Below are 26,350 nucleotides of genomic sequence, written 5' to 3'. Positions count from 1 at the left end.
GTAGAGCACTGCAATTTCAATGGATTCTACCTTTATCCTTGTTTGTTTTAGTTAAGATGAAGCAAGAGAGATAATGGCATACATAAAACACATGTAAACTTACAATTACAAAGGAAACATAATACCAAAGCAAGATGCCACATGAATCCCATAAAGTGTTGCAAACCCTGGTCTATTCCTTAGCCAAAACTGCTAAAATGTGTATACAATGAAGCTCCAAGCTTTCTCAAAAGTCCAACCATGCTAATGACTGAAAAATCACAAGATATAGACAAACAATAACTCATCCTAGCCTTTAGGGGTCGAGCTCATAAGTTTAGGAGCTGTTCCAACAAATTCTAAATTGAGAACTAAAAAGTAGGCAGTGGAACAGTATGCCTCTAAAAACTAGGGAACTGATTCATTCAGTTGCAAACTACCTTTTCAATGATGAATCTACCTCTACGAGTGAAAATTTAACATAATTACATCAAGATCCATTAAATTACATTAATTACATCATGAGTTTGACATTTAGAAGAAAAAAGGTCAAACTGTCAAGAAACTAGGCGAAAAACAGAGTCTTTTTTGTCAAACTGAGCAAAATTTCCTCAATGTGCCACGCTGATTTCCCTATGCGTAGCGCCTTTTTGCAGCTGCTTTTGGAGGCCTTCCGGTGTCCAAATTTGCTCCAAGTGTGCTTGTTGGAAAGGTCTGCCTGTCTACTTTCCAGAACAAGAGGAATTTTTGAATTTGGCCTCCATTTTCCCCTCCAAAACTGAGTTCTCCCAACACTGCTTCCTGTGTGTCCCAAAAGGGGCAGAAAGGTCATTTTTGGGGTGTTTTTTACCTTTTTGGGGGCTCAAAACCTGTCAAAATTTCTTGGCCATTTGTAAACATGCATATTTTTTCATGACAAATCCAAAAATGCTAAGTTTTCATCAAAAGGAGACCCCCATCAAAAGCGAGCGCCAAGTGGCATCGTGCATTGGGCAGAAAAACCTATGTTTTGGCTTAAAAATTCCAAAATTGCAAAAAGTGTCCCAAATTTTTTGAAATTTGGGCTAAGTGTTCTCCATTAAGTGCTATGTTAGGCCAAGAAAGCCTCAGCCAAGATCTGAAGTCTATCTTGCTCTTTTTGCTTCCTCGATGCCTTCTTCAACTTGGCCTTCAAGTTCCTGATTCTTGCCTTGCAACTTTTGTTTCTCGCCAAGTAATGGTAGGCCATGTGCCTCAACATAGTTTTCTCATTGTTGGCCTTCTCTAGCATCCTTTCCCAAGTGCAAGTTTGTTCTCTCAAGCCAAGATTCCCGGTCATGTTCAATCTCTTGCTCATACCCATGATCACTGTCTCTTTCCATTGTTTTCCTTTGGTTTTGAAAAATGTGGTTGTATATGGATGGTTTTGTGGATAACAGTGTGAAAATATGGTGGAGGAATGAAATGGGTAGAGTGTATGGAAGAGAGTGTAAAAATGTATGTGTGAACAGAGTTTAGGGATGGGAGTAAGAGTTTTAGGGATGTGAGTAGGGTTTAGGGATATGGATAGGGTTTGGGGAGTGTAGCGTTTGGGAAATTATATGTGGAGAATGGGATTAAGGGGAAAATGTATGAGGGGAGTGGGATTAAGGGGATAGGGTATACAACCATTAGTGCAATGAAGAAAACTAGGGTTTCACCCTAGAAGCTAGGGTTTTAGGGTTTTGGGGATAGGGGAGTAGGATGAGTGGAAATGAGAGGGGAAATGGGAAATGAAATTAGTGAAATGTAGTGAAGGGGATGTGAAAGTGGTAGAGGGGAATAAGACAGCAAAAAATGGAAATTTTGCAAACCCTAGGCGGATTTCAATGAAACTGTGCAAGGAGCTAGGGTTTTAATATTTCCCTATTAAATCACCAAGAGGACTGAGACAAACTCATGCATTGAGCATATTGGAATGTGAACTTACTTGGGAAATGAGGAATTTACAATTTTGGGAGCTTTGGTGGAAGATTTGAATGGATTTCAAGCTTTGTAGCCCAATGCGCCGCACTGCCCCAATGCGTAGCGCCAGTTATAAAATTACACTATAAATCACTGCCCAATGCGTAGCGCCGGCTCAATGCGTAGTGCCTTTTTGCAGGAGACTTTTGGAGGCCTTCCCGGTGTCCAAATTGGGCACGGGATAGCTCGTTGGAAATCTTATTGAGTCTACTTTCCAACCCAACTGGAATTTTTCAATTTGGAGTTCATTTGCCCTGTCAAAAATCAAATCTCCCAAGACTGGTCAAAATGTACAAAATGAGGCTGCCTAAAGGCAGAGTGCTGTTGCAGTCAACTTTTGAAGGTCTTCCTCAACCCCAAATTGAGCTCATGATAGCTCATTGGAAAGCTCTTTGTGTCTAGTTATCATTTGACTCATCAAGCAAGTCATTTGGCCAACCAAGCTAGGAGAAATCTTGATTTTCCCAAGGTCACTTCAGAGGTGCATCAATTCTCCTGAGGCAACTGTATTTTTGACATTTCTATAAAACCATGACACCTGTGTAAAAAGTGAAGGAGGTTTTTCTTCCTTGGCCTATTGTGGACAAAAACCTCTCTCAGTTTTCCCAAATTCATCTTTTCTTGCTCAGAAACGTCATTGGAGTAAAACCTATCCCGATGTGTGGAACAGAGGATTTGTCGAATTGAAGTGAAATGAAAGGGATAAGAGGCTCTAAATTCTTGAGAAAATTTTCGGAAGTAGGGAGGGATGTTAGGAAGTAGGGGAAAGTGGAATTTCAAAGATTGAGTGGGGGGAAGGGATCCAAAAGGGCAAAACAAAGGCCTAGCCTAGAAAATTGTCAAATTGTAGCAAGAAACTATGGTTTATGCGAAAATGAAGAATTTGGGAGATCTCAATGATGGACAGTGTTTAACAAGGTACATTAAGGATAGGGGAAGATGTATGAACATCAGGATACAAGTTTTGCTGATGATTTGACCATCCAAGAGAAATTACCTTCCAAACCCTAGGAGAGGGAAATGAACCTTACCTAGGCACAACTGAAGCATGAACAAGGTGTAAAATTACCTAGTGGAACTTGACATGATGATGACAACCCTCTGAATGATGGTACACTCAGTTGAATGGTGACATGGACCGACATTTGGACAACTTTGAAGGGAGGGAAAACAAACCCTAAACCTAATACCTAGTGACCAGATTTTGCTTGAAGACTCATTGAAATGACAAGATTTGACCTTGACACCTTAAAATCACTTTGTAAGAGCATGTTTGATCATTGGAGGAAAGCTGCAAAGACTGACACTAACAAGATGCAAATGCAGAATGTGAGTGATTAATCTTAAGGTGAGATTGTTAAGGTTCATAAGTACTTAATGATATCTCAATTTAAAACAATGAAGTACTTAACAATAAATAATGACAATTTTCACCACAAGAGAAAGTGCTCAAAATAACTGGTAGCATAAAATGTTGTCAAGATTACCAATAGGCAATTGCTTATGAAATAAACAATTAAATTGACAAGATTAATGCTTCCTTCAACAATTAGATAAGAATCTTTATGCACAATTAGCAAATCTTCAAATTATAACAATGGAACGCCAATATGCCAATTAGATACACAAGAGAGAAATTGAATTCCTTATGGACACAATTCGATTTGCTTCAAGATTCCTCTTACCACAATTATGATTAGACTTGATTAAGTGTTTTAAGAGTGACTTAGATCAATCAAGATTGTAAATCCACAAGAGATATTGATATCCCAATATCAATGAAGAGCTATGTGACCACTTACCCAATAACCAATGATAGCAATAAGAAACTAGAGCACTAATCCACAATTTTACTTGTTAAGCCAATCTCATCAAACAATTATTAATCCACTTAGAGCACTTGTGTTTGTTAATGCAATTAGAGATATGCTTATGCAAGAGATGCAAAAATACAAATGATATGTAAGATGGGGCAGCCAGGAGACCAATGATTACAGCAATAGTAAAGGCACCCAATTCCACTAGAAAATAATTATCCAAGATGCAAGGAACAAATGTCAAATGAAATTAGATGATCTCCAAAACCTTTTGCCACCACTGTAATATTTATATCAGACCTTAATGCAGCATATATCAGACCTCTGAATTATTATTACAGCCTTCAAGAAATGATAAAATATACCAAGTAATGCAAGCCCAATGAGTGCAAATGACAAAACAATGATGAAATATGACTGCTAGCTTGCCTTTATGCCCCTATTATGCCATTTTACCACTGTTGTAGGTGAATTTAAATGCCTGTACTAAACATATCAAATCTGGAAATTACCAAACAGTTCACAAAAATTCACTTATATGCATTCAATTTGACTTTAAATTAACTCTTAATGCCTTAGGTGAATTATTTAGTAAATTTAGGCCTGTTTTAAATGTGTTTAGGCCCTGAATATACTGCTGCCATATAATACTTCAGAATACAAGATGATGACAGTGATGAGAATGAAGGATTAAAAACCAACAAAAGAGGCTTAGTGGTCTTGTAGACAACTAGTTACTCTTACAATGAACTTGAACACCTGCAACTACCAAGTTAGCTCTAGAATCGCTGCAAAACCAAATGTTAGAAACGAAATACTAATGCAAAGTGAATCAATGACTGAAAAATGGTTGAACGAGAGCTAGACAAATAGGCTAGGGCTTAGATGAGGCTAGAGGCCTAGAGAAGGGCAACAATGGATGGAAAAAGGCCTAATAGGCCTGCGGCCAAGAGAGATAATCTCACAAGGGATGACGTCAAGACCTTATGGGCTGACGTGGGGCAAAGACAGGCCCTATATTTTTTGTGGCTAAGGTTTAAGCCCCTTTAAGGGTTGCGGCCAAGGCCAAAAGGAGGGCATAGAGGGGTAAGGGCCTCCTAGAGGCCACGGCAAGGGGAAAGAGGGAGGTCAAGGACCAAACGAGGCATCCCAAGGCTATGGCTAGGGTGAAAGAAGGGGGTTGAGGCCCTTAAAGGGCTAGACGACTAGGCTTAAGGCCTAAAAAGGCCACGTCCAACCCATAAGGGTTTGCGGCCAAGGGAAACAGGAGGTTCGAGGGCCTAAAAGGCCCTCTAGGGCTCACGGCTAGGGCACAGGAGGAGGACGGCTAGGTCTAAGGGCCTAAAAAAAATTTGAAACCCCTACAATTGCACAAAAATGCCAATGATCACTTCAAAATGTTGGATGGCTTCCCTTTTTCTGCTAGACGTTGAGTTTTTGGAAGTTGGAGAGGCTAGATCTTACCCTCAAGGGCCTAGATCAATCTTCCTTGCTTGGATAAGTAGCCTAGAGAAATAAAATAAAAAAATTGTTGCTTCAAACCATTGAGCTATCACCTACACAAGAGAATAAAGAATTCCAAACCCCAGATATATATACAAAATTATAAAACCCCAAATACACCCAAGTGCTGCAAAATAACAAGGGTTAGAAAATAATTTGCAAAATATTTACAAAATAAAATTACAAGCTCTCATTAGCATATTAATTCTAGAAGTTGGGGAGACTAGATCTTACCCTCAAGGGCCTAGATCAATCTTCCTTGCTTGGATAAGTAGCCCAGAGAAAGGAACAAAAAATTGTTGCTTCAAACCCTTGAGCTATCACCTGCACAAATGAATAAAAGAATTCCAAACCCTAGATATATATACAAAATTATAAAACCCCAAATACCCAAGTGCTGCAAAATAACAAGGGTTAGAAAATAATTTACAAAATATTTACAAATGTACAATATTTACAAAATAAAATTACAAGCTCTCATTAGCATATTAATTCTTTTTAGCCCAGGATCAAAAAAATATTTTTTCTTGAGAAAAGCACCATGTATCGTTGATGCAATTACTTAACTCTAGTAAGAAGGTAATCAAGATGATATGCCTCATTCCCTAATATCTCTGATGAATCAAATGGGTTTGTCAGCGCTTGGGACGAGGGTGAGGATTTGAGTTACTACTCACTTGGGCGTCGGCTCCTCCTACTCGGTGTCAGCTCCTCCAACTGGTGGTGGTGACTCATGGCAGACAGTCCCGAATGCACGGCGAACAAGGCACTCACAAACAGTCCCAAGCGCTATTTATGTGGTGTCGGCTCCTCCAAGCTCCCACTCCAAGAAGTAGGCAGTGGTGACGGGTCATGGCGGCAGGAATGGTGCACTCGTAAATGTGACTGCCTTCCAAAAAGTATTAAAACATAAATAAAATACTAAAACCTAAAGTCTGAAATTCGTTCTCGGCGACAAGTCAAGGGATCCGAATACCTAAATCCGTTCCCAGCAGTCAAATCAAGGATCTTTTTCCAAATCGTGAAACGTATTGCTTTTTTGCCAGATCCTTTTCCAAAAGCAATGATACGTATCAGGTTTTCTAAGAAACGGATTGTTTTTCCAAAAATCTTCGTTGAAACGTTCCAAATTTTTTACTAGCCTTTTCTGAAAAACTGAAACGGGGTTGAAACATATCAAGGTTGTTTCAAAGTCGTTTCATACCTGTTTTAGCATCTGAAACAGCAAACGGCGTATCTGGGAGGTTAGGGCAGCATTTCCGGTAGCTTAGCCCTCAAGGCTATAAATGAAAAGATGTGTGTCTCTGTGTCTATGTGTGTGTTCATATTTGTGAGGCAATGTTGTTATTCAATGTTGCTGTTATATTAATTTTCAAAAAAGAAGGAAAAATGTGAATATGTTTTGTATTTTTAAATCTTTGCCAATAATTGTTTTTAATTTGTCGATATTTTACCAATTTTCACAATAGCACAAATTTAAGAGTCATGCAGATAAAATACCAATAACAATATATGCAAGACTAATTTGGATATGTCTTCCTCCATTACCAGTATTTGCAAGTGCAATCCACCCTTGGGTTAACAGCTTCCCCCACTGTTTTCGCTTCTTTTGGCTCTTTATTTCTGTCACTCTTAGCTTTCTACTTCAGTCATTTCTGTAATTGCAGTAGTAGTTCCATTTTGGGTGCACGAACATTGTAGGGCTGGTGTATTGTAGCAATAAGGAAACACTCATGTAATTCTGGTACTTAACCAGCACCAAGTCAACCAAAAGGGAAGATATTGTTCTTCGGCTAAACGTTTATGCAAATATTTATCAACCTATTCTGATTATTCTAGTGTGTTCAACTATCTTAAATAGGATTGCCTGTTTAAAAATTATGTGCATACATTATGGCTAATTACTGCCAAAGATGAATTCGCAGTTTGATTAGTGTAACATTATTCAAGGAACTTCTTGCCAAAGCATTCAGTCTTGTAATGAACTTACAAGACCCAAGGGCCAAAGCTAATGCTTCCTATATTTGCAATAAAAGTTAGCTGCATTTCACTTTCACTAATATTGCCACAATTTGGTCCTCTGGGAATAGCAATTACTCTGCAATAACATCCCTAATGTTATATAAAAGTTAGTTAATTAAGTAGTTATTAGGCAAAGGGCATGATCAAAGATCATGCCCATTCACCAAGAGGCACCCAAGGGAGTATAAAGCTAGGGGCCTCCCACAAATTGTAATCATCTTCTATATCTTTTAATAATAATAAATATGAATTTGTTGAATAAGTTGAGTTAATTGTGCCATCTGGTATCAGAGCACGTTCGATCTTCGGAGCGTTCCCTGCTACACAACTCTGTTTTGTAGACTACGTCCTGTGCCACCTCATTCGTCCACCATTGTAAACCCTTCATCCGCTACCCCTTGCGTCGTCACAGTCCCCATTTTTTTTCTTTTCGTGCGTCCCAATTGAGCCGTGTCCACCTTGTCGCCCACTGTTCTATCTGTTGTCCTTTTCGCACCACCGCACAGTGAACGTTCCATCTTACCCTCCTCTGCATCTTCCGCCCACTTCTCGGCGCTTCACATCTTCCGCCCACATCTCGGCTCCACTAGTTGCGGCTCTCCTCAGCTAGACAAACCAAGTCCCTGACTGCTGAAGACGTGGCTCTGATTTACACGAACCACCAAGGATCAACCTCGCCCACTCTATTGCCTTCTATCCAGCAGACGTCACGTCTTGTGAACAGTCACCTCCATTCATGGTCGTTAAACTGTATGTCCCGTCATTCAAAATCGTACGCCATTTTATTATATAGTGGATATATATAAACTTTCATTAATTTATTATTATATAGTTTCTAACTATATAATTTATTAATATTAAAAAAAAAAAAAAACGGCAGACAAATACACACGCCCACAAACCCATTCAATGTCGTCGATGACAATGATCGATTTCAACAAAAAATTGATTGATCTTGAGAATAGGATTATGAGCCATTCCGATGATTTAAACAAAAATTAGTCGATCTCAAGAGTAAGGTTACCAAACATTCCGACAACATCAAGAAGCTTCAGGATACGACAAATCCGATACAACAATAGCTCTGGCAGAACCATATCAAATCTGAAATGAACCATAATCAGACAATGACAATGCTAACCGTTATGTGTGAGAGGATGAAGATTACACCCGAACAACTATTCTAAGATGATGGAGGTAATTAACAGCACAAATTCAGCGAATTCTCATGAAAAAACTGAGTCTCCAAACAAATCATCCACGCACTGTCAAGAAAATAGTAACATGACGTTTCAAAATAAGCAGCTCTAGAATTCATTCACCAATCAATACCCTCTTTTTGCTCCACCATTAGCGACGTATCAACGAAGAGCAAAAATTGAGCTACCTAAGTTCGACAGTAACGAAAAATGCAGCATGGCGTGGCTAAATAAACCAAAAGAATATTTCGAGATTTACGATATTGACAATGATGACGAAAAAAATAGGCACGCTTCCATGAAAATGGAAGGCGAAGCATATAATTGGTATATGTGGTGGAAGAAGACGACACTCGCTATCAGTTGGAGAAAATTTAAGGATGTGTTCTTTAAAATATTCCAAGGTGTCAAGGAAGAAGAGTTCTTTTCAACACTCATCAGATTGCGACAAAAAGGAGATGTGGATGAATACACTCGAGAATGGGAGACCTTAGCAACACGAGTACCTGGGTTATCAGAATCTCGTCTAATTCAATCATACATCTCCGAACTTAAAACTCATCTACAAGTAGAACTTGAGCTTCATGACATTACATCAATAGAAGTAGCAAAACAAAAAGCGAAAATTGTTGAAAGGAAATTTGAAAAGATATTGTGGTCAAAACCGGAAAAAGTATATTCGAAACAAAGAATTCCCCAGTGTGTGAATATGGATAATACAAGATATGTTCCACCACATCTTCATGAAGGCGAAATATCTGACGTGAAAATGCAAAGGATGAAAGAAGGCAAGTGCAAACGTTGTGGCAAAAAGTGGGACCCTAAACATAGGTGTGCTAAAGGAAAAGAGTCAAAGAACCTATATAACTGTGAAGCAACTAATGATTCAAACAGTGATGAATCAGACATAGAAGGAATAGAAGATGCCCCAGAATTCTCTCCAGAATTAGATGACGGAAGTATTCTGCAAGTGTCACTATCAGCTATGACAGGTATATCACAACCCTAGACTTTAAAATTAAAAGGACATATAAAGAAGAACAACGTAGTGGTTCTCATCGACTCCGGTAGCACCCACAATTTTTTAGATTCAACCATGGCAAAGAGACTCAACATTTTCACATTCCCCATGCCCAACATGAAGGTGATGGTAGCTGACAGTAAGAAGATTGAAAAGGTAGGGAAATGCCATAAGGTCAAATTGTAGATTCAAGACTTTAATTTAGAATCCTCGTTCTACATTGTACCATTAGGAGGAGTAGATGTGGTCTTAGGTATCCAATGGCTACGAACCCTAGGCACTTACTCTGCCAACCATCAAGAGCAGTTCATAAGCTTTAACTGGGAAGGGCAAAGGTACAAGTTATACGGATTCCAAGCACCAGAAAATCAAATTGTGTCATCATCCCAGATGATGAAAATGATTCGAAAAGGAGCACCAGCTTATGTAGTACAATGTCACCAATTAGAAATGTTATCTGCAAAAGTGATCAGCGAAGAGTCACCAGAAGTACAAGAGCTAATTCAGAAGCATGAAAAAGTATTCCAAGACCTGCCCATGAAAATGTCGCCTAACAGGGAAATCGAGCATACAATAGAAGTCAAAGCAGGATCAGACCCTGTCAACATCAAGCCATATCGATATCTGCATCACCAAAAGACTAAAATTGAGAGATTAATCCAAGACCTTTTAAAATGTGGGATCATCTCAAAAAGTAAGAGTCTGTATGCTACTCCAGTGGTATTGGTAAGGAAGAAGGATGGATCATTCAAGCTATGCATTGATTATAGAGGATTAAACAAAATAACGATTAAAAACAAATTCCCAATTCCCTTTATCAACAAAATGTTCGATGAACTACATGGCGCAAAATACTTCTCAAAATTGGATTTAAGGTCAAGCTATTACCAAATCAGAATCGGGTTGGAAGACATACCCAAAACTGTGTTCTGAACACATGAAGGTCACTACGAATTTAAAGTAATGCCCTTTGGGTTAACCAATGCACCAACAACATTCCCTTTGGGTTACCCAATGCACCAACAACATTCCAAGCCACTATGAACGAGTTATTCCATCCATATCTTAGGAAGTTTGTATTAGTATTCTTTGATGATATTTTAATTTATAGTAAGACTTGGAAGGAGCACCTACAACATTTGAATAAAGTTCTTACACTACTAGAAGAGCAACATTTCTACGCCAAGAAATCCAAATGCACCTTTGGCAAAGAAGAAATATAATATCTCGTACACATTATATCCCATGAAGGAGTAAAAGTGGACCCTAATAAAATCAAGGCTATAAAGGAATGGACCAAACCAGTTAATATATTCAAGCTAAGAGGGTTCTTAGGATTGACTGGATATTACTGAAGATTTATTAAAAACTATGCACATATAACTGCATGTAACGACCCATCCTGAATTTCGGACAGAACAAGAGTATTAGAATGCGTACGAGGCATGCATATGATAGCTACATATGTGTGCATCGCATGCATTGCACTAGTATAATTACTAATTGTTTATGAATGATGTCTAAATAAAGGATAAACAAATTAATTATTAAAAGAAAAATATACTAGATTGAGTACCTAAACCATTAAGAAGGTAGATCTTGTCCTAGACATGACACTCTAAAAATAATAATAAATATCTCTTTATTATTTTAGTTATTAAATAGTATTGATACTTATCATTTTGATGCTAAATTATTTTATTAATAACCCATGTCATTAATGTACATAAATTATTGTTTGAAATAATCATATAATTAACCAAAAGCTTATTTAAATGATATTTTAATTTAATTAAAATTAATTAATTAATTCCTCCATATGTTAAAATAAAGTAATTTAAAAAATAAACAAATTAATTAAAATAGAAATGTAATAAAGTAAAATATTTCTAATTCCTAAATCTATAAAAGAACCATTTAGAGCTTCATTTAAAAGAAGAATATAACTGCCTCTAACCAAAGAAAAAAATATATAATAAGGAAAGGTCCAAAATGTATGAGGATGGTAGCGGAAGGAAGCATGAGTCAGTGGAAGGGAGGAGGAGGCCGACAGCAAGGTGGTTGGAAGGCGGTGGATTTAAACATGTAAGGAACAAAGGAGGGCTGAAGAAAAACACACCATTTTGTTTCAAACTGTGGAAAATTCGTTTTGAGTTGGAAAGAGACAGAGGAGGAAGTTCTAACAGAGTCAAAGACATTGAGCTTGATTGTTCGTGGGGCATTAAGCTTGATTGTTCTTGGGGCATTAGGCACGGGGCCAGAAGACATGTCTTCTGGATCTAGGGACGGTATAGGTAGACCCCAGATAGGCTGGGAGGAAAATGGAGGTTTGGTAATTTTAGCAGCGGGAACAACACTCAAAAACATCTTCAACTAATTTCCAGGGGGAGCAGGAGTCACGACAGAGCAGACAGGTTGGTACTCAATAGAAGAATGGATAAATTTTGTATTAAAATTTCATATTTGTGAGTAGAAACATTGTTAAACTCTATTCAATTTCGAATTTAAGACTTCACAGTTTTTCTAAACATGAATTTGCTGGACCATGTTAAATTCTGAATTTAGGGCCCTTACACTGCACCTCTAACAAACCTTTTAAAGAAGAATTCATTTCAATGGAATGAGGAAGCAGGAAGGTGTTTTGAAGAATTGAAGGAAGCTATGTCTAACACCCCGATATTGGCAACTCCAGATTTCTCTAAACCATTTATCATTGAATGTGATGCTTCCGGGTTCGGTATAGGTGCAACGTTAATGCAAGAAGGGCATCCAATAGCTTTTGAAAGCAGGAAACTCAATAAACGAGAACGTCTTAAATCCACATACAACAAGGAAATGCTCACTATTATGCACGCACTGGCCAAGTGGAGACAATATCTTTTGGGAAGTAAGTTCTCCATTCGAACATATCATAACAGTCTCCAACACCTCCTCCAACAAAAAACACTTTCCGAAGAACAACAAAAATGGATTGAAAAAATTGTCGCCTTTGACATGGAGATACTACATAAAAAGGGAAAAGACAATGTAGTAGCAGATGCCCTGTCTAGGAAGGACAAAGAACCAACATTACTTGCAGTCTCAATTGTTGTTCCTGAATGGCTTAATGAGATTCGAAGTGAGTATGCCAAGGATCCAGAAATAACTGCGATAATCAATAACCTTCCAGACAACTCAAAATTTGAATGGAAGAACAATATTCTATGGTACAAAGGAAGAATCTATCTGAATTCAAACTCCAAGTTTAAATCCAAGATACTCAAGGAGTCACATGATTCACTATTAGTCGGACATGTAGGATTCTTTAAAACTTACTACAATGCATGTCAATCATTCTTTTGGAAGGGGATGAGTCGCGATATTCAGAAATATGTAGCAGAATGTGACAAATGTCAAAGAAATAAAAGTGAAAATATTATGACACCTGGATTACTTCACCCCTTAAACATTCCAAATCATAAATGGGAAGAAATATAAATGGACTTTATTGAGGGATAACCTATATCTGAGGGCAAGGATAAGATTTTCGTAGTAGTCGACAGACTCACCAATATGCTCACTTTATTGCAATGAAGAAATCAAACTCAGCTAAACAAATTGTTGAGATATTTTACAAAATATTTACAAATTACACCGTTTTTCGAAAGTCATTGTGAGTGATAGAGATGCCAACTTTAAGGGTAATTTCTAGAAGGAATTGTTCAACCACATAAGAACCTACCTAAATATGAGTTCCGCTTACCACCCCCAAACAAATGGACAAACAGAAGTTGTCAATAAATGTTTGGAAGCCTACCTACATTGTTATGCTACAGAAAAACAAAATAAGTGTGTTCAGTAGTTGCATCTCGCTGAATGGTGGTATAATTCTACTTATCATACATCAGCAAAAATGACTCCATTCCAAGCTTTGTATGGGTACGAACCTCCGAAATGGAAGGATCTAGCTACCGTCCAGACAAATCTACCAGTTGTTAAAAACCAACTAGAAGAAATCCAAAAAATCGTCCAAGCCTTAAAAGAAAATTTAAAGTATGCAAGAAACCATATGAAGCAACAAGCTGACCGAAATAGAAGTTGGGGGATGGGTATTTGTCAAGCTCCAGCCATACAAACAGTTGTCCTTGAAACAAAAAAGAAAAAATAAATTGGCACCAAAGTTCTATGGACCATACGAGATCAACAAAAAGATTAGCCAAGTTGCATATAGTTTAAGCCTTCTAGATAAAAGTCGTGTTCACAACTCTTCCATGTATCCTGCCTTAAAAGGGCATGGGCAACCATCAATTAGCACAAACAAAGCTTCCATCCTTAGATGATGAAGGAAGGGTCATTTTAGAAACAAAAGGTATCATATCCACCAGAGAAAAGAAGCTTTGATCTCGTGTAATCAAGAAATACTTGATCAAATGGAAGGACTTACCAGAAAAAGAAGCTTCTTGGGAGACTGAAGCATTTCGTCAACAACATCCGTCGTTGCGTATGCTTTGAGGACAAAGCATTTTTTTCGGGAGGAAGGCAATGTTATATAAAAATTAGTTTAATTAAGTAGTTATTAGCCAAAGGTTGATCATGCCCATTCATCAAGAGGCACCCAAGGCAGTATAAAGCCAAGGGCCTCCCACAAATTGTAATCATCTTCTATATCTTTTAATAATAATAAATATGAATATGTTGAATAAGCTGAGTTAATTGTGCCACCTAAGTTTCTCCTTGATGTCACTATACATGGCTTATATAATAGAAAAACACAGATTAAAGGATTAAGTTATCACTTCCCAGTACTCATAGTAAGATGTTACAATGTGCTCCCAAAAGAATGCCTTATATTTTGAATCCAACAGATCCTACAACCCAGAAGTAGATTATAACGAAAACAATACTTATTTGTTTATGGAAATATTTTGGAAATAAACTGTGTTAATGTTTTTGAGACATTCCCAATGTTTCGAGTGGACACTCCACCCAACATTAATGCCTGCATTCTCGTCTAGATTGTAGAAGATTGGGTATTAGCCAGATAATGATCCATTGCTTCAATTTTTTTTCAAAGCAGCAATTCCAAACTGAATAAAGTCAAGAAGGACAAACAAAGCTGATAATTAACATCCCAATCAAAGTGAAGTTTCTCTTTTCACATATTTCAATATATGATTTTAAATCAAATGCATAGATATAAAACAATACTTCGATAATTTAAGCATTTGCAAATTGATGCATGCTAGAAAGTTAGGTATGCAAATTACAGGTTGCATAGCAAGGCATTCATCAAGCCAGCGTGTCGTTCTGTCCACCGAAATTCTGTTCCTCTTGTCAGATGCCCATGAAGGCACTTCGTCAGGTAGGGTAGACCACAAGTTTGGCTTTAAAGCACATATAGTTTCCATATATTGTACAGGTTTTGCCTAGAGATCACAATTTTCACCATCAGTAAGAGAGCACATGTAGTCAGATATTGCATATTTCAGCAAGCATAGAAGAGCAAGAATATTTTACCATCCTATTTCCAAATGGGGTCTCAAATGAAGCTCCAAATTTATTGCTGCCTCCAGGATTTGGTATGCACAAAACTGAATCCCTTGGAATTGCTATAAATCCATACTCAGGCATGCTCAACATTCCATGAATTCCTCCAATGGTTTCCACAGTACTGGGCGAAGGACAATCCCAGCTACAGGGAAAAAAAAACCAAATACATCATTATAATGATAAACTGCAATAAACAGACTATTAATATATTTAAGCTCCGGCATTCACAAAAATATTTATTAAATAACAAATTTTTTCACCATGTAGTCTTTAGAAAAAAAGTTCTTGGGTACTCTTCAGACACTTTGTATTGCATTTTCAGAATAGAAAACTCAATTTATAAGATAACAGAAAATATGCTAACAATTTCAGAAATGACCCAGACTATAACCACTTTAATATGTTTAATGCAAACCAGAAATGCAAGCTACCGTCTTTAAATCTGGTCTTTAAAAACTAACATCCAATCAACCTCTAGTTGTCACCCACTGATCCACCCTTTTCAAGATAGAAAAAGTTGCAAGTCATCAAATTCGACAAACCTAATCAGTAATCGAACATTTCATGAATGAGTCACAGAAATAGATGTTTCTTACCATAATATAACACCTGTCTTTTTGCCATGGATACAAAACATAATTCACACAAATATATTGGAGTGTTGTCCCCACAGTGACAGAGGAAACAACATTCAGGGATATTCATTGGAGGTTCCAGACCTCTCTGCACCGGGCAAGAAGGATCCTTTTGCCAAAGTAGGGAATCACTTAGTGCTTGCAGAGCTTGCGATCCACTGTCACATCAGCAGCAGCTCCGCATTCTTCAGTGCTCATTCTTTTCCAGCTCAACGGGGTTTTCCATAACTGTACTTACTTAGGAATCAGCATATATTTTGAAATCACACTGGTAATGAAACTTTAAATGGAAAGGTTTGAGAGAGAAAATGTAACTGTTAACAGCAGAGTTTAAAACACAACCACACAGAGCCTTTGAATTGGGTAACCTTATTCATCTCTATGTGATACACATTTAAAGATGGGTGTCCAGAAGATGAAGAAAAAAACACACAGAAACCCAAAAAAATCATTAAAAGGCTAACATTGAATCCCCATTCACCCACAAATTTAGAAAGCATACTGAGCATTTACTACCAGTAAAGCCAGCAGTTCAACAACATTGAGGATCATAAAATCATTGACCGCCGAAAAAGAGCTGGGAAATCTCCATCAAACTACCAGTGAAACCTCAACAGACCATCGTTCTTTGTGATGTCCCCTCTAATTAATTTCACCCAGCAGCTACAACAGTTTTGCAATTTTGTCTAAGTTATGTCAATTTTGATATTTTTGGTGCTGAACTTAGGAGAAGTGGGTTGGGAGAACCCCACTTGATTAATTTGGCTAAGGTACGTCTCAACATAGGAGAAGAAGGGAAAACCGAAATGATAGTGGATCGTGGGGCCACCCCAAAAGGGGAATATGCAGCCCTTGAGCTAACTCGCACTTTTGGAGGGAGAAAGCCAAGATGAGGTCAATGCATGGGGCCCACATGGAAAAAGGGGAGCTCAAGGATAAATAGGAGAAAGATGCATCATTTTGGGGCTTTTGAACCTTTGTTATTCACACTCACCTAGCACGCTTGAGCTGTTGAGCCAAGTCTGCAAGTGCTGTTCAGCACACAAGATTTTCATGCGAGAATCTCACCCTACCTTCGGTGGACTTTGAGTGTCAGCCCAAGGAGGAGGATCTACACTATTTGGGAGTTGTTCCGGATGTTGCACAAGACAGTTCGTGGGAGTTATTCAGCAGTCTACGTGTAGGAGAGAAAACGCACTTCCTGGGAGAGAGCGAGTTGTGGAGCAGCAAACTTGTTGGGCTTTCCGGGAGAGCATGGGGCCATCTTTCGCTGAAGATTTGGAGTGTTAGGCGAGGACATCTCTGTGGAGTTTTTGCTGCAGCAGTGACACCATTTCAAAGACTGTGTGGGCCTGCGCAGAGGGAGTTTCTAGGCCACACGTGGGAGCTGGGAGGAGAGACATTTGGGGCCAAATTGAGCTGGGATTTGGAAAGGCATCTAGAGGGGAATTTTGCTAGCATTTTCCATCATTTTGGAGGAGCTGAGAGGTGATATTTCCAGGTGGGTCGAATTACCCAGCAGTTGGAGGAGCACGTGGAAATTGGGGCAAATTTGGAAGGTTGGAATCAGGCCCAACCCTTTTTGGGTCTTTCTGGGTTTATTGAGGAGAGGCCAAGATTAATTTGGCAGAATTTTCTGAGCAGTCTAGGGGCCTCAAACAGGGACTTCTTTCCAGCCAGCAGTGCAAATTTCCAGGGCAATGTAGAGCATAGAGGAGTCACTTTCCAGCATTTGGGCACCTTGTTTTCTCACCTGGGGTTTGTCTAGCTTGCCTTTGGCAAGCCCAAGTGCACTTGTTCATACCCATTGTACTCCTACCATTATATATAATAAAATGGCTCAGCTTGGCGCAGTTTTTGAAAAAAATTTGGGTACTTACTCGTGTAAAAATTTTGTGTGCATGTGTTGTTATTGCTTGTTATCATTGTTAATTTTCCCTTAGGAATATCATAGTGGTATCAGAGCTCATAGTATTGGCTCAGCGTGTGGGAGAAACCTTCAGTCTATGACACCAGAGTGTTGAGAAATCTAGGGGCACAAAGATGAGAGATTTCTCTTTCAATGATAATTGCTTGTGATGAGTTTTTAGTTTTCTTCATTATATTTTTCTTCAACTTGATTATTATTGTGTTCCTTTCATCAAACAATTATCAAAAGCATAAAGAACAATGAGACAATACTCAAGAGGACACAAGATATAGGCGATCATCCAGAGCCAAAACCTCTCCCAATGAGACAAAAACTGTTAAAATTGGCAACTAGGGCCAAACTCTATGTGGGTCATCTTATTTATGGCAACTGATACTTTTATTGGATCTCTCTCATCGAGAGGTGTAGGATTGATCTAAAGATCATCCGATTCCGATAAGTATGTATGAAGTTATGAATTTATTTATGTTATAAAACAAATTGTCAAGTCGGCCAGCAACTTGAGTAGGCTCAAAAGCCCACTAGACGTGTCTATTCATCATCTACGTTTTAGTATAAATAGAAGAGGATTTGAAGTCATTTTGACACACTCTTCATGTGATCTCCTCCTCTCCACGTTTTGGGTTTTTGGTGAAGGAGAGACACAAAAAGAGTAAGCTGGGCTAAGTGTATGATGCCCTAACCGCAGTACAAACATGCCCTAGCCGCAGGTCATAAAGATTCTTATACACAGATAATGGAGACCTTATACGTTGTACAAATACGTTGTTCATAGTGGATCATATACGCTGATCATAGTGGATCATATACGTTGTTCATAGTGGATCATATACGCTGTTCATAGTGGATGATATACGCTGTTCTCAGAGGATGTTATATGCTGGTCATAGAAACACTTTAACGCAGTCAATGAGAGGAGCAGATACGCAGTCAATGATGACACCTTAACGCAGTCATAGAGACTCTTATACGCTGGTATGAGGGACACTAATACGCAGATCATGGAGACAGTAATACGCAGTTCATGAAGACTCTTATGCACAGGTCATGGAGATCCTTATACGCAGATCATGAAGACTCTTATACGCTGGTATGAGGGACACCTATACGCAGATCATGGAGACAGTAATACGCAGTTCATGAAGACTCTTATGCACAGGTCATGGAGATCCTTATACGCAGATCATGAAGACTCTAATACGCAGATCATGGAAACTCTTTATACGCAGTCCATGGAATCATTTATATGCAGGTCATAACGACATTTAATCACAGTTCATGGAAACATTTAGTCACAGGTCATAGAGACAGTAGCAGTCTCAACATAATGACCAGCAGTGGTTTGGAGCAGTAGGGCTACGTTCTCGGCATAACTAGAACAGTATAGAAGATCACAACGATTTGATCAATGTGTGATCTCCGTGATATACTTACAGTCTTATGGCAGTTATAGGATCATGTTCTTGATCTCAATATAACTCTCATATCTCAGATCATGATGGGCATGGGCAGCAAAATGATGAATAAGACAGCATGGTGATGAATGATGGGCATGTCAGTTAAGGTCATCATGTTGATGAATAGGGCTGCATGATGATGGGAGATGCAGCATAATGGGCAGCATGATGATGAGAGCAGATGAGAGCAGCTCAGTCATCAAGGTCCAGCACTGTGATGGTACAGCATGGTGCTACACGGTAAGGTGCAGCAAATGGACGATAGGTGAAGTCATCACCTTGGAGAATCAGTTGAAGCAGAATGTCTTCAACGGATCTCATGTATCATCGTTATAGGAGATGATCTATGCTCAAATCTAGATAAGTCAAAGTGTTTACTTCTGTTGTAAATGTACTATCTCTCTCTCTGTTGAACTTTGAAGAACATAAAAGAAGAATTGATCAAGGGTTTCCCCACATTGGGGTTTGTCCCTTTCTGGCGCCACATCTTGTGTCCTCTTGTCTTGGCTTGTCTTCTACGATTTATATTTATGTTCTATCTGTAGTTTACTTTAATGCTGATGTGATTGCTAATTTGGAAAAGATATTGGAAAATTAAAATCAATGTAACAGGAATCGCCGATTCCTACGATTAATCGCGATTTTTGATCGGATCGGCTGCAGAAAGACTCGATTCGAAACTTTACGCGTCAACTCGCGTTGACCGAGTTTCACTCGTGGTCAACGCGAGTTTGACTCGCGATTGATCCGATTTTCCCGACTCTGCGATTTGTTGGCGAGTCCCGCCAATTTAGAATACGGTTTTCGCTCCTCGGTTCCGGTTTCGCGTTTATAAAATCCGTCGATTGTTTAACGGTGACCGTGATTTGGTTGGTTGATAGCGCGTTGGTGAATGGTGATACATTGGACCTTGGTTGATAGCGCGTTTGGAAGCCGCAGAGTGAGCACGCTGTGACGCTGCACAATAAGCACAGCATTCGACCGCAGCACGGGCGTCGGGCACCACAGAGCAGCGTCCACCGCAGCACGGGCACCACAGAGCAGGCTGCACTGCTGCAGCATTCAAACTTGGAAGCCGCAAAAAGGTAAATAGAGCACTTATATATGGTATCACAGTGACACAGTCATATTTTGCTGCTCAAGAGTCAAGATCATCGTATGCTTTAAAAACTGATAGTATATACAGAGCGTCTCACGATCAGAGAATTGTATCTGGTCTGTGAAAATGGGCAATAAAGAAAGAGAAAACATTTTAGCACTACAAGAACTCCACACTCTCCTCTTAGCACGCTGCACACTTGATATTTTTCACCCTTTTGACTCAGCATTACTGTGCACCTGTGGAACTGCTGTTGTATCTGATTTCGACAACAGAATAACCAACGTGAATAGATAATGAATATGAATACTGCTTCTCTAGGCCTAACCCGTCCTTCAGTGTTGTCCAACACCAATAAGAAACCCAACAGTATAGTTTTTGTACCTTTAGAAGTGACAAAAGAACACAGAAACTAAAGAAAATCTCATGACATGTAGACTTCCACACTTGCATTCTTTGTAGCATGACAAACAGGACATGTATCGAACGTCATTTCACAGTCCCGGCAGAGGCAGAGGTGTCTGCATGGCAACAGCAAAATTGAAACAGCCTGCTGAAGATTACTTTTTAAGGTTGCCACCATCGCTTCATGATTCCTAGCTTTGCTCTGCCATAAATGGGCTTCTAGTTTCAGCTGTTTCACTCTCTCCTCCAATTCCATCTTTCTACGATTCACCTTTTCCATCTCCAAGTCCTTATCTCTAAGACTCCTAGAAAGAGTTTCTTCTATGACATTCAGAAGGGACCTCAAATACCTCTGCCTCTTCTCTACGAGAGATTGTCTCAAATGTTCCCCCTGTCATTTCAAAGCATCAAATCACATTTGATTTAGAACACGAATTATGCAATTTCTGGTGCAGCACGGCAGATTTAGTCTGATACATGGAACTCCAGAGTCCAGACTTAAGCTTGCATGGCATAACCAATGTGGTTACGATTTCTAACCACTTGATTAAATTGTGAAATTGAACTTTATCATGCCTTGCTCAGTTTTGAAACTGATGAACACCCAATCTTATCAATTCATGAAGTCATGTCTAAATTTAAAAGCAAAATCCACTTCTTTGAAATGGCTAAAGCCTCAAACTCCCGAAACATCTTTGAGATGGAGTTTTTATAAATTGCAGGTCTTTGCAATTGGAGTTGTTCAGTCAAAGGGGTAGTTAAAGAGTCCAGACTCCAGACTATCTTCTGCTCTTTTCTTCTTCTGGACCCCTCTTCCTCTTCGACATTCTTGACACTGAGATGTTCACCTCAACAAACTGTAGATCTACTAGATTTTGCACCGAAACTTTGTCAATGTAATGTCAACGAGATATGACTACTGTAGCAGCACCGAGACACTGTGATAGATCTCAGAAGTTAAAAGTTGTTGTTCACTCATTTTAAAATTTATATATAAATTTGCAGATAATAGATATATCTGTTTATTTGTAACAGCACTCAAAGTGCTTCTAAGTTCTTATAGATTTGCTTATTAAGTTATTTCCACAATCTTGATTCTTGACAGACTTTGTTCAGTTTGTTGCTGTTCAGTGTTGATGTCTTGACTCTTGAGTCTTGACAGCATTGATGTCTTGAATCTTGACGTCTTGATCTGCTTAAGCCTTCTGTCCAGCAGAAAGGAAAAAGAGGGGTTCTGTCTTCATTTAATTTTTTAAATTTCTAGCATATTTTAAATTTTTGGATAATTTTTAAATTTGTTTTTTTGTTGTCTTTCACAGGAGCCACAAATAAAATAGAAGCCAGACTCCAGAGTCCAAATCTTAACAGAAGCCACAAATTAAACACAAGTTCAAAGCAACAACAATGCCGAGAGAGAAGGACTTTGCTTGGGCTTATTGTGACAGGATTCCCGGAGACCCCAGGCTCCTTTGTAAATTTTGCAAAACAAAATGCAGTGGAGGCATTTATAGATTCAAGTTCCACCTTGCAAAAATACCTGGCCATGATATAGGTATTTGCACCAAGGTTGACGAGAATGTCCAACACCAAGCAGCCTTGGCCCTTGAAATGTTAGAGCAGCATAATGCCAAGAAAGCAAAGCAAACTGCTGAAATAGGAAATGTTGGAGTTGATACTTTTTCTGTCACTAGCCCCATGTCACCTCAATCTGTTGAATCCTCAATGTCGTTCCCAAGTTTTCCACACATGCCTCAAAGCCATGCCAGCCCTTCAACTCCTTCCTTGAACACTGGAGGTGGAAACATAAACGCCTTTTTTGCTCCCCGCACAAAACCCGGTTCCCAACCTACCTTGGATGGCACTGGTTGGAAAAAAAATATCCATATTCAGGCAAGGAAGGCCATTGCTAACTTTTGGTTCTATTCTGACATACCTTTCCACTGTGCCAGAAGTCCTTATTGGCAAGCTATGATTGATGCAATTGCTAATGCAGGTCCAGGGTTCAAAGCCCCTACATCAGAGAGCCTTAGGACAGATATGTTGTTAGAGAGTGTTGAAGATGTCATGCTTCTGCTAGCTGAGTTTCGTTCATCATGGGTAGAAACAGGGTGCACCATCATGAGTGATGGATGGACAGATCAGAGGAATAGAACTTTAATAAATTTCCTTGTATCTTGTCCCGCAGGCACAATGTTTCTCAAGTCAGTGGATGCTTCAGATAAGGTTAAGAGTGCCCAACTTATCTGTGAAATGATGGAGGAAGTTGTTCAAGAAGTGGGAGAAGAAAATGTTGTACAAATTGTCACCGATAATGCAGCGAATTATATGGCTGCTGGTAGACTTTTTGAGATGAGGCACCCCACTATTTTTTGGACCTCTTGTGCTGCCCATTGCATAGATTTAATGCTTGAGGACATTGGTAAGCTTCATTGGATACATGAGGTTGTGGAGAAGGCAAAATCCATAACCAAATACCTATACAACCACACTATTGTCCTAAACACTATGAGAATATACACTGAAGGTAAAGAAATTGTTCGACCTGCAGTGACTAGATTTGCAACAAATTTCATATCTTTGCAATCTGTGGTTGAGCAAAAGATAAATCTGAAGAGGATGTTCTTGGGACCTGAGTGGATGGGATCTAAACATTCCAAGACCCCTGAAGGCATCGAAATTGCTGCACTTGTGTTTAATGATGGCTTCTGGAAAGATGCTGAAGAGATTATTGCTGTGACGGAGTCCCTTGTTAGAGTTCTCAGGTACTTTTAGTCTTTTAACTTTTTCATTTTTTAAATTTCATTTCAAGCTTCTTTTTATTTACAATGTTTCATATTTCTTTAAATTTGAATGCTTGAACTTTCAGGATGGTTGATGGTGACAAACCCGCTATGGGTTACATTTATGAGGCGATGGATCTCGCAAAGGAGGCCATCAAAAGAAGATATGGGGATGATGAGACAAAGTATATGCCTCTTTGGGACATTATAGATGCACGTTGGGATAGGCAATTGCATTCCCCCTTACATGCTGCTGGGTACTTCTTAAACCCACAATATTTTTATGATAAGAGCAAATTTAATGAGGATGGGGAGGTTGGCAGAGGACTTATGACATGCTTGGAAAGGTGCTTCCCTGATCCAGAACAACAAAGTCGTGTCTTTTCCCAACTACAAGATTATAGGACACCATCTAAATTGTTTGCCTATACCAGTGCTATAAGACAAAGGTCAAAGATGTTGCCAGGTACCCAGCTTGAAGGCTTCATCAATTCATTAAATTTGTTTAAACTTTATTTTGTATGTTAAATGTTTTATTAAATTTTATTTTCTTTTTAAGTTTTTACTATTTACTAATTTGGTACTTCTAGTCTTCTACTCACAAACCCTTACCACTTGCTAGGTCTTTGGTGGCAAAACTTTGGTAGTGATACGCCAGATTTGAAGAGATTTGCCATTCGAATCTTAAACCAAGCATGCAGTGCTTCAGGTTGTGAACACAACTGGAGCATGTTTGAGAAAATACATTCTAAGAAGCGCAACCGATTGACACAAAAGCGCTTGAATGACCTTGTATTTGTCCATTACAATCTACGACTTCGCAACAAACAAATACAAGGTGAGATTCGAGAGCTTGAATTTGAAGGTTTCATAATCTAGTTCGTACTTTAAAAGTTTAAAGTTCAAACTTCAAAGTGAAATTTTAATTCACATTTCAATGTCTCATGATAATGACAGGTATTGATCATTCACCAATTGACCTTGAAGAGTTAGATTTGCAATCTACAAATGCGGCAGAATGGGTTCAATTAGATGAGCCTCCTCTTTTCAGCCTTCATGACTTGGAGAACTTTGAGAGTCAAGCAAGCGAAGGAGCGGGAGGAATTGCTTCTAGTTCTCACTCTTAAGAGTCTTAGACTCTTAGTTGCTGATTTTTTTCTGATTAGTATGCAGTTTTTTACTTTTTTGTAAACTTTTAGAAGCATATGCTTCTAAGGACTCAAGACTCAGTGCTTTGGATCATGTGTGGACTCATAACATATATGAGATACTTATTTATTCATGATATTTTGGACATCTATTGATAATTTGATATTATGCATTGTTTGGACATACCTTTACCCAATATTAATGAAAAATGGTTTTTTTAATTCAAAATATGTGTATATTTTTATTTAATGAATTTGCCGATTTTTTCCCGATTTTTTCCCGATCCGATTAAAACTCTTCGCTCTTTTGCCTCGCCGATTTATTGCCGATTCCGAGTCTGGTAACATTGATTAAAATAAATTGCTCTAGCATAGAACACACCTAAACTTAACATGGTATCGGAGCTGAGGTGAAGACAATGCCCAAGCAAGAGTGAAAGAGCAATCACCAAAGACAGTTGGGACAGGACAAAAGGATCAATGGGATCATCATCCCTCTTCTCATTCACTAAGGGTGAAGTCGAAGCAGAGAATATCATCAGAATGACACAGCGGAATATGGCCTACCTAAAGATCACTTCATTGGAAGACCGGATCTCAGGGTGGAAGGAAAGGCAGATAACTAGTTCGGCCATTATGCGAAGGAGTGTCCGAATGGAAGGGACACATCACTTGATGATGATAACAATAGGGACATCTTCAATGATCAAAGGAATGACACGTAATGCAGGTCATCAAGGAAATGGCCGACTCTTCATAAAAAGCAAGGAACCCCAGGTATGAAGAATCAAATGTCGTTTCTGATAAGATTAAGAAGCATTATCTTGTATTGGCCCTCCCCTTCATATTCTTTGGGAATCTGGCTTATTGATTGTAGTGCTTCAAGGCACTTCATCGGATAGATGGGTGCACTATCTAATTTGGTAGAGATGGAAACAATCGTGGGATTAAACTTGGAGCCGATGCCACCTATCCCGGAAAGGGTGTAGGGAATGTTACCCCTCAATTGAATGAGGGTAACTCGATTCATTTACAAAATCTCTTTTATGTACCTGATCACAAGAAGAACTTGGTGTCCATTTCAGCAATGGAAGTCAAAGGTTTCAGGGTGGCACTCAACGATGGAAAGGTACGTGTTTGGAAATAGAATTTTCAAAGATGTTTTTGAGTTCAGGGTTGTATCAAATTGCAGGAAGTCCACTGGGGACCATGTCCATTGACACGTAACACCGAAAGTCTGTGAGTCAGATGGTGACAAGGATGCCTGAATTCAAAAGGAGCATGAAAGTACATGTCTGAGATGTACCGAAGGAAAATCTTACAAGGGGACCATTCCCCTCAGGTAGCAGCCACAGGTCTGGAACAACCCGAGGGGTTTCAGATCGATAATCAAGAATCTCGCATATGCAGGTGGAAGAAAGCCCTCTATGGCTTGAAGCAAAACACCCCGGGCATAGTATGAGAGGATCGATAGCTGTCTGATAAAGCTGAAATTCACTAGGAGTGAAACGGATCCAAACCATCCGAAGGTTGTGGATGATAGACCTCTCATACCAGCACCTTATGAGGACGACCTATTTCTAATAGATGCAGACCCTCTCACTTGCAGAAGTAAGAGGAAATTGGATTCTGGATGTGGAATGGTGAACTGCAAGCCTGTGACTACCTCGAGGATACATGACAGTGATGTCGGACCAGATTTGGGAAATGCCTCTGAGTTTTATAAACTCATTCGCGTTGATGTTCTTGATGAACTTCCGTCCGGACATATGTTTTGCAGTTAGCATGGTGAGCTCATATTTGGTTTATCCTCAGTGCACACTGCATTGGTGCCTAGAATCTT

The 26,350-nt window shown here is 39.0% G+C and overlaps 2 protein-coding genes across 4 annotated transcripts in view; one reads left to right on the top strand and one right to left on the bottom strand.

The window, feature by feature from the left end:
• The window catches only part of LOC149205374 (uncharacterized), a 469,574-nt gene that overhangs the window by 367,039 nt on the left and 76,185 nt on the right, over positions 1-26,350 (bottom strand). For all 3 annotated transcript variants that reach the window (XM_089395025.1, XM_089395023.1, XM_089395024.1), the window contains exons 2-3: positions 15,021-15,195; positions 14,771-14,929 (exon numbers count right to left, since the gene is read on the bottom strand). In XM_089395025.1, the coding sequence (XP_089251151.1) occupies positions 14,771-14,929; positions 15,021-15,195 (334 nt within the window). The remainder of the gene's footprint in view (positions 1-14,770; positions 14,930-15,020; positions 15,196-26,350) is intronic.
• Positions 21,982-24,613, top strand: LOC149205375 (uncharacterized). The gene is made up of 3 exons (XM_089393461.1): positions 21,982-23,341; positions 23,446-23,825; positions 23,982-24,613. Exons 1-3 carry the CDS (start codon positions 21,984-21,986, stop codon positions 24,236-24,238), a joined length of 1,995 nt encoding a protein of 664 aa, XP_089249587.1. The 5' UTR covers positions 21,982-21,983; the 3' UTR covers positions 24,239-24,613.

The sequence above is a fragment of the Pinus tabuliformis genome, chromosome 1_2, assembly GCF_031772625.1.
Source record: "Pinus tabuliformis cultivar Carrire ecotype Pingquan chromosome 1_2, CPIR1, whole genome shotgun sequence".
NCBI classification, from domain to species: domain Eukaryota; kingdom Viridiplantae; phylum Streptophyta; class Pinopsida; order Pinales; family Pinaceae; genus Pinus; species Pinus tabuliformis.
This window is presented reverse-complemented; position numbering and strand designations above follow the sequence as displayed.

Bases quoted from the DNA above. Each gene is read 5' to 3' on its own strand.
- LOC149205375 (XM_089393461.1), top strand. From the start codon at position 21,984: ATGCCGAGAGAGAAGGACTTTGCTTGGGCTTATTGTGACAGGATTCCC. The intron at 23,342-23,445 runs GTACTTTTAGTC...TTGAACTTTCAG, and splicing joins TCCCTTGTTAGAGTTCTCAG to GATGGTTGATGGTGACAAAC. The intron at 23,826-23,981 runs GTACCCAGCTTG...ACCACTTGCTAG, and splicing joins AAGGTCAAAGATGTTGCCAG to GTCTTTGGTGGCAAAACTTT.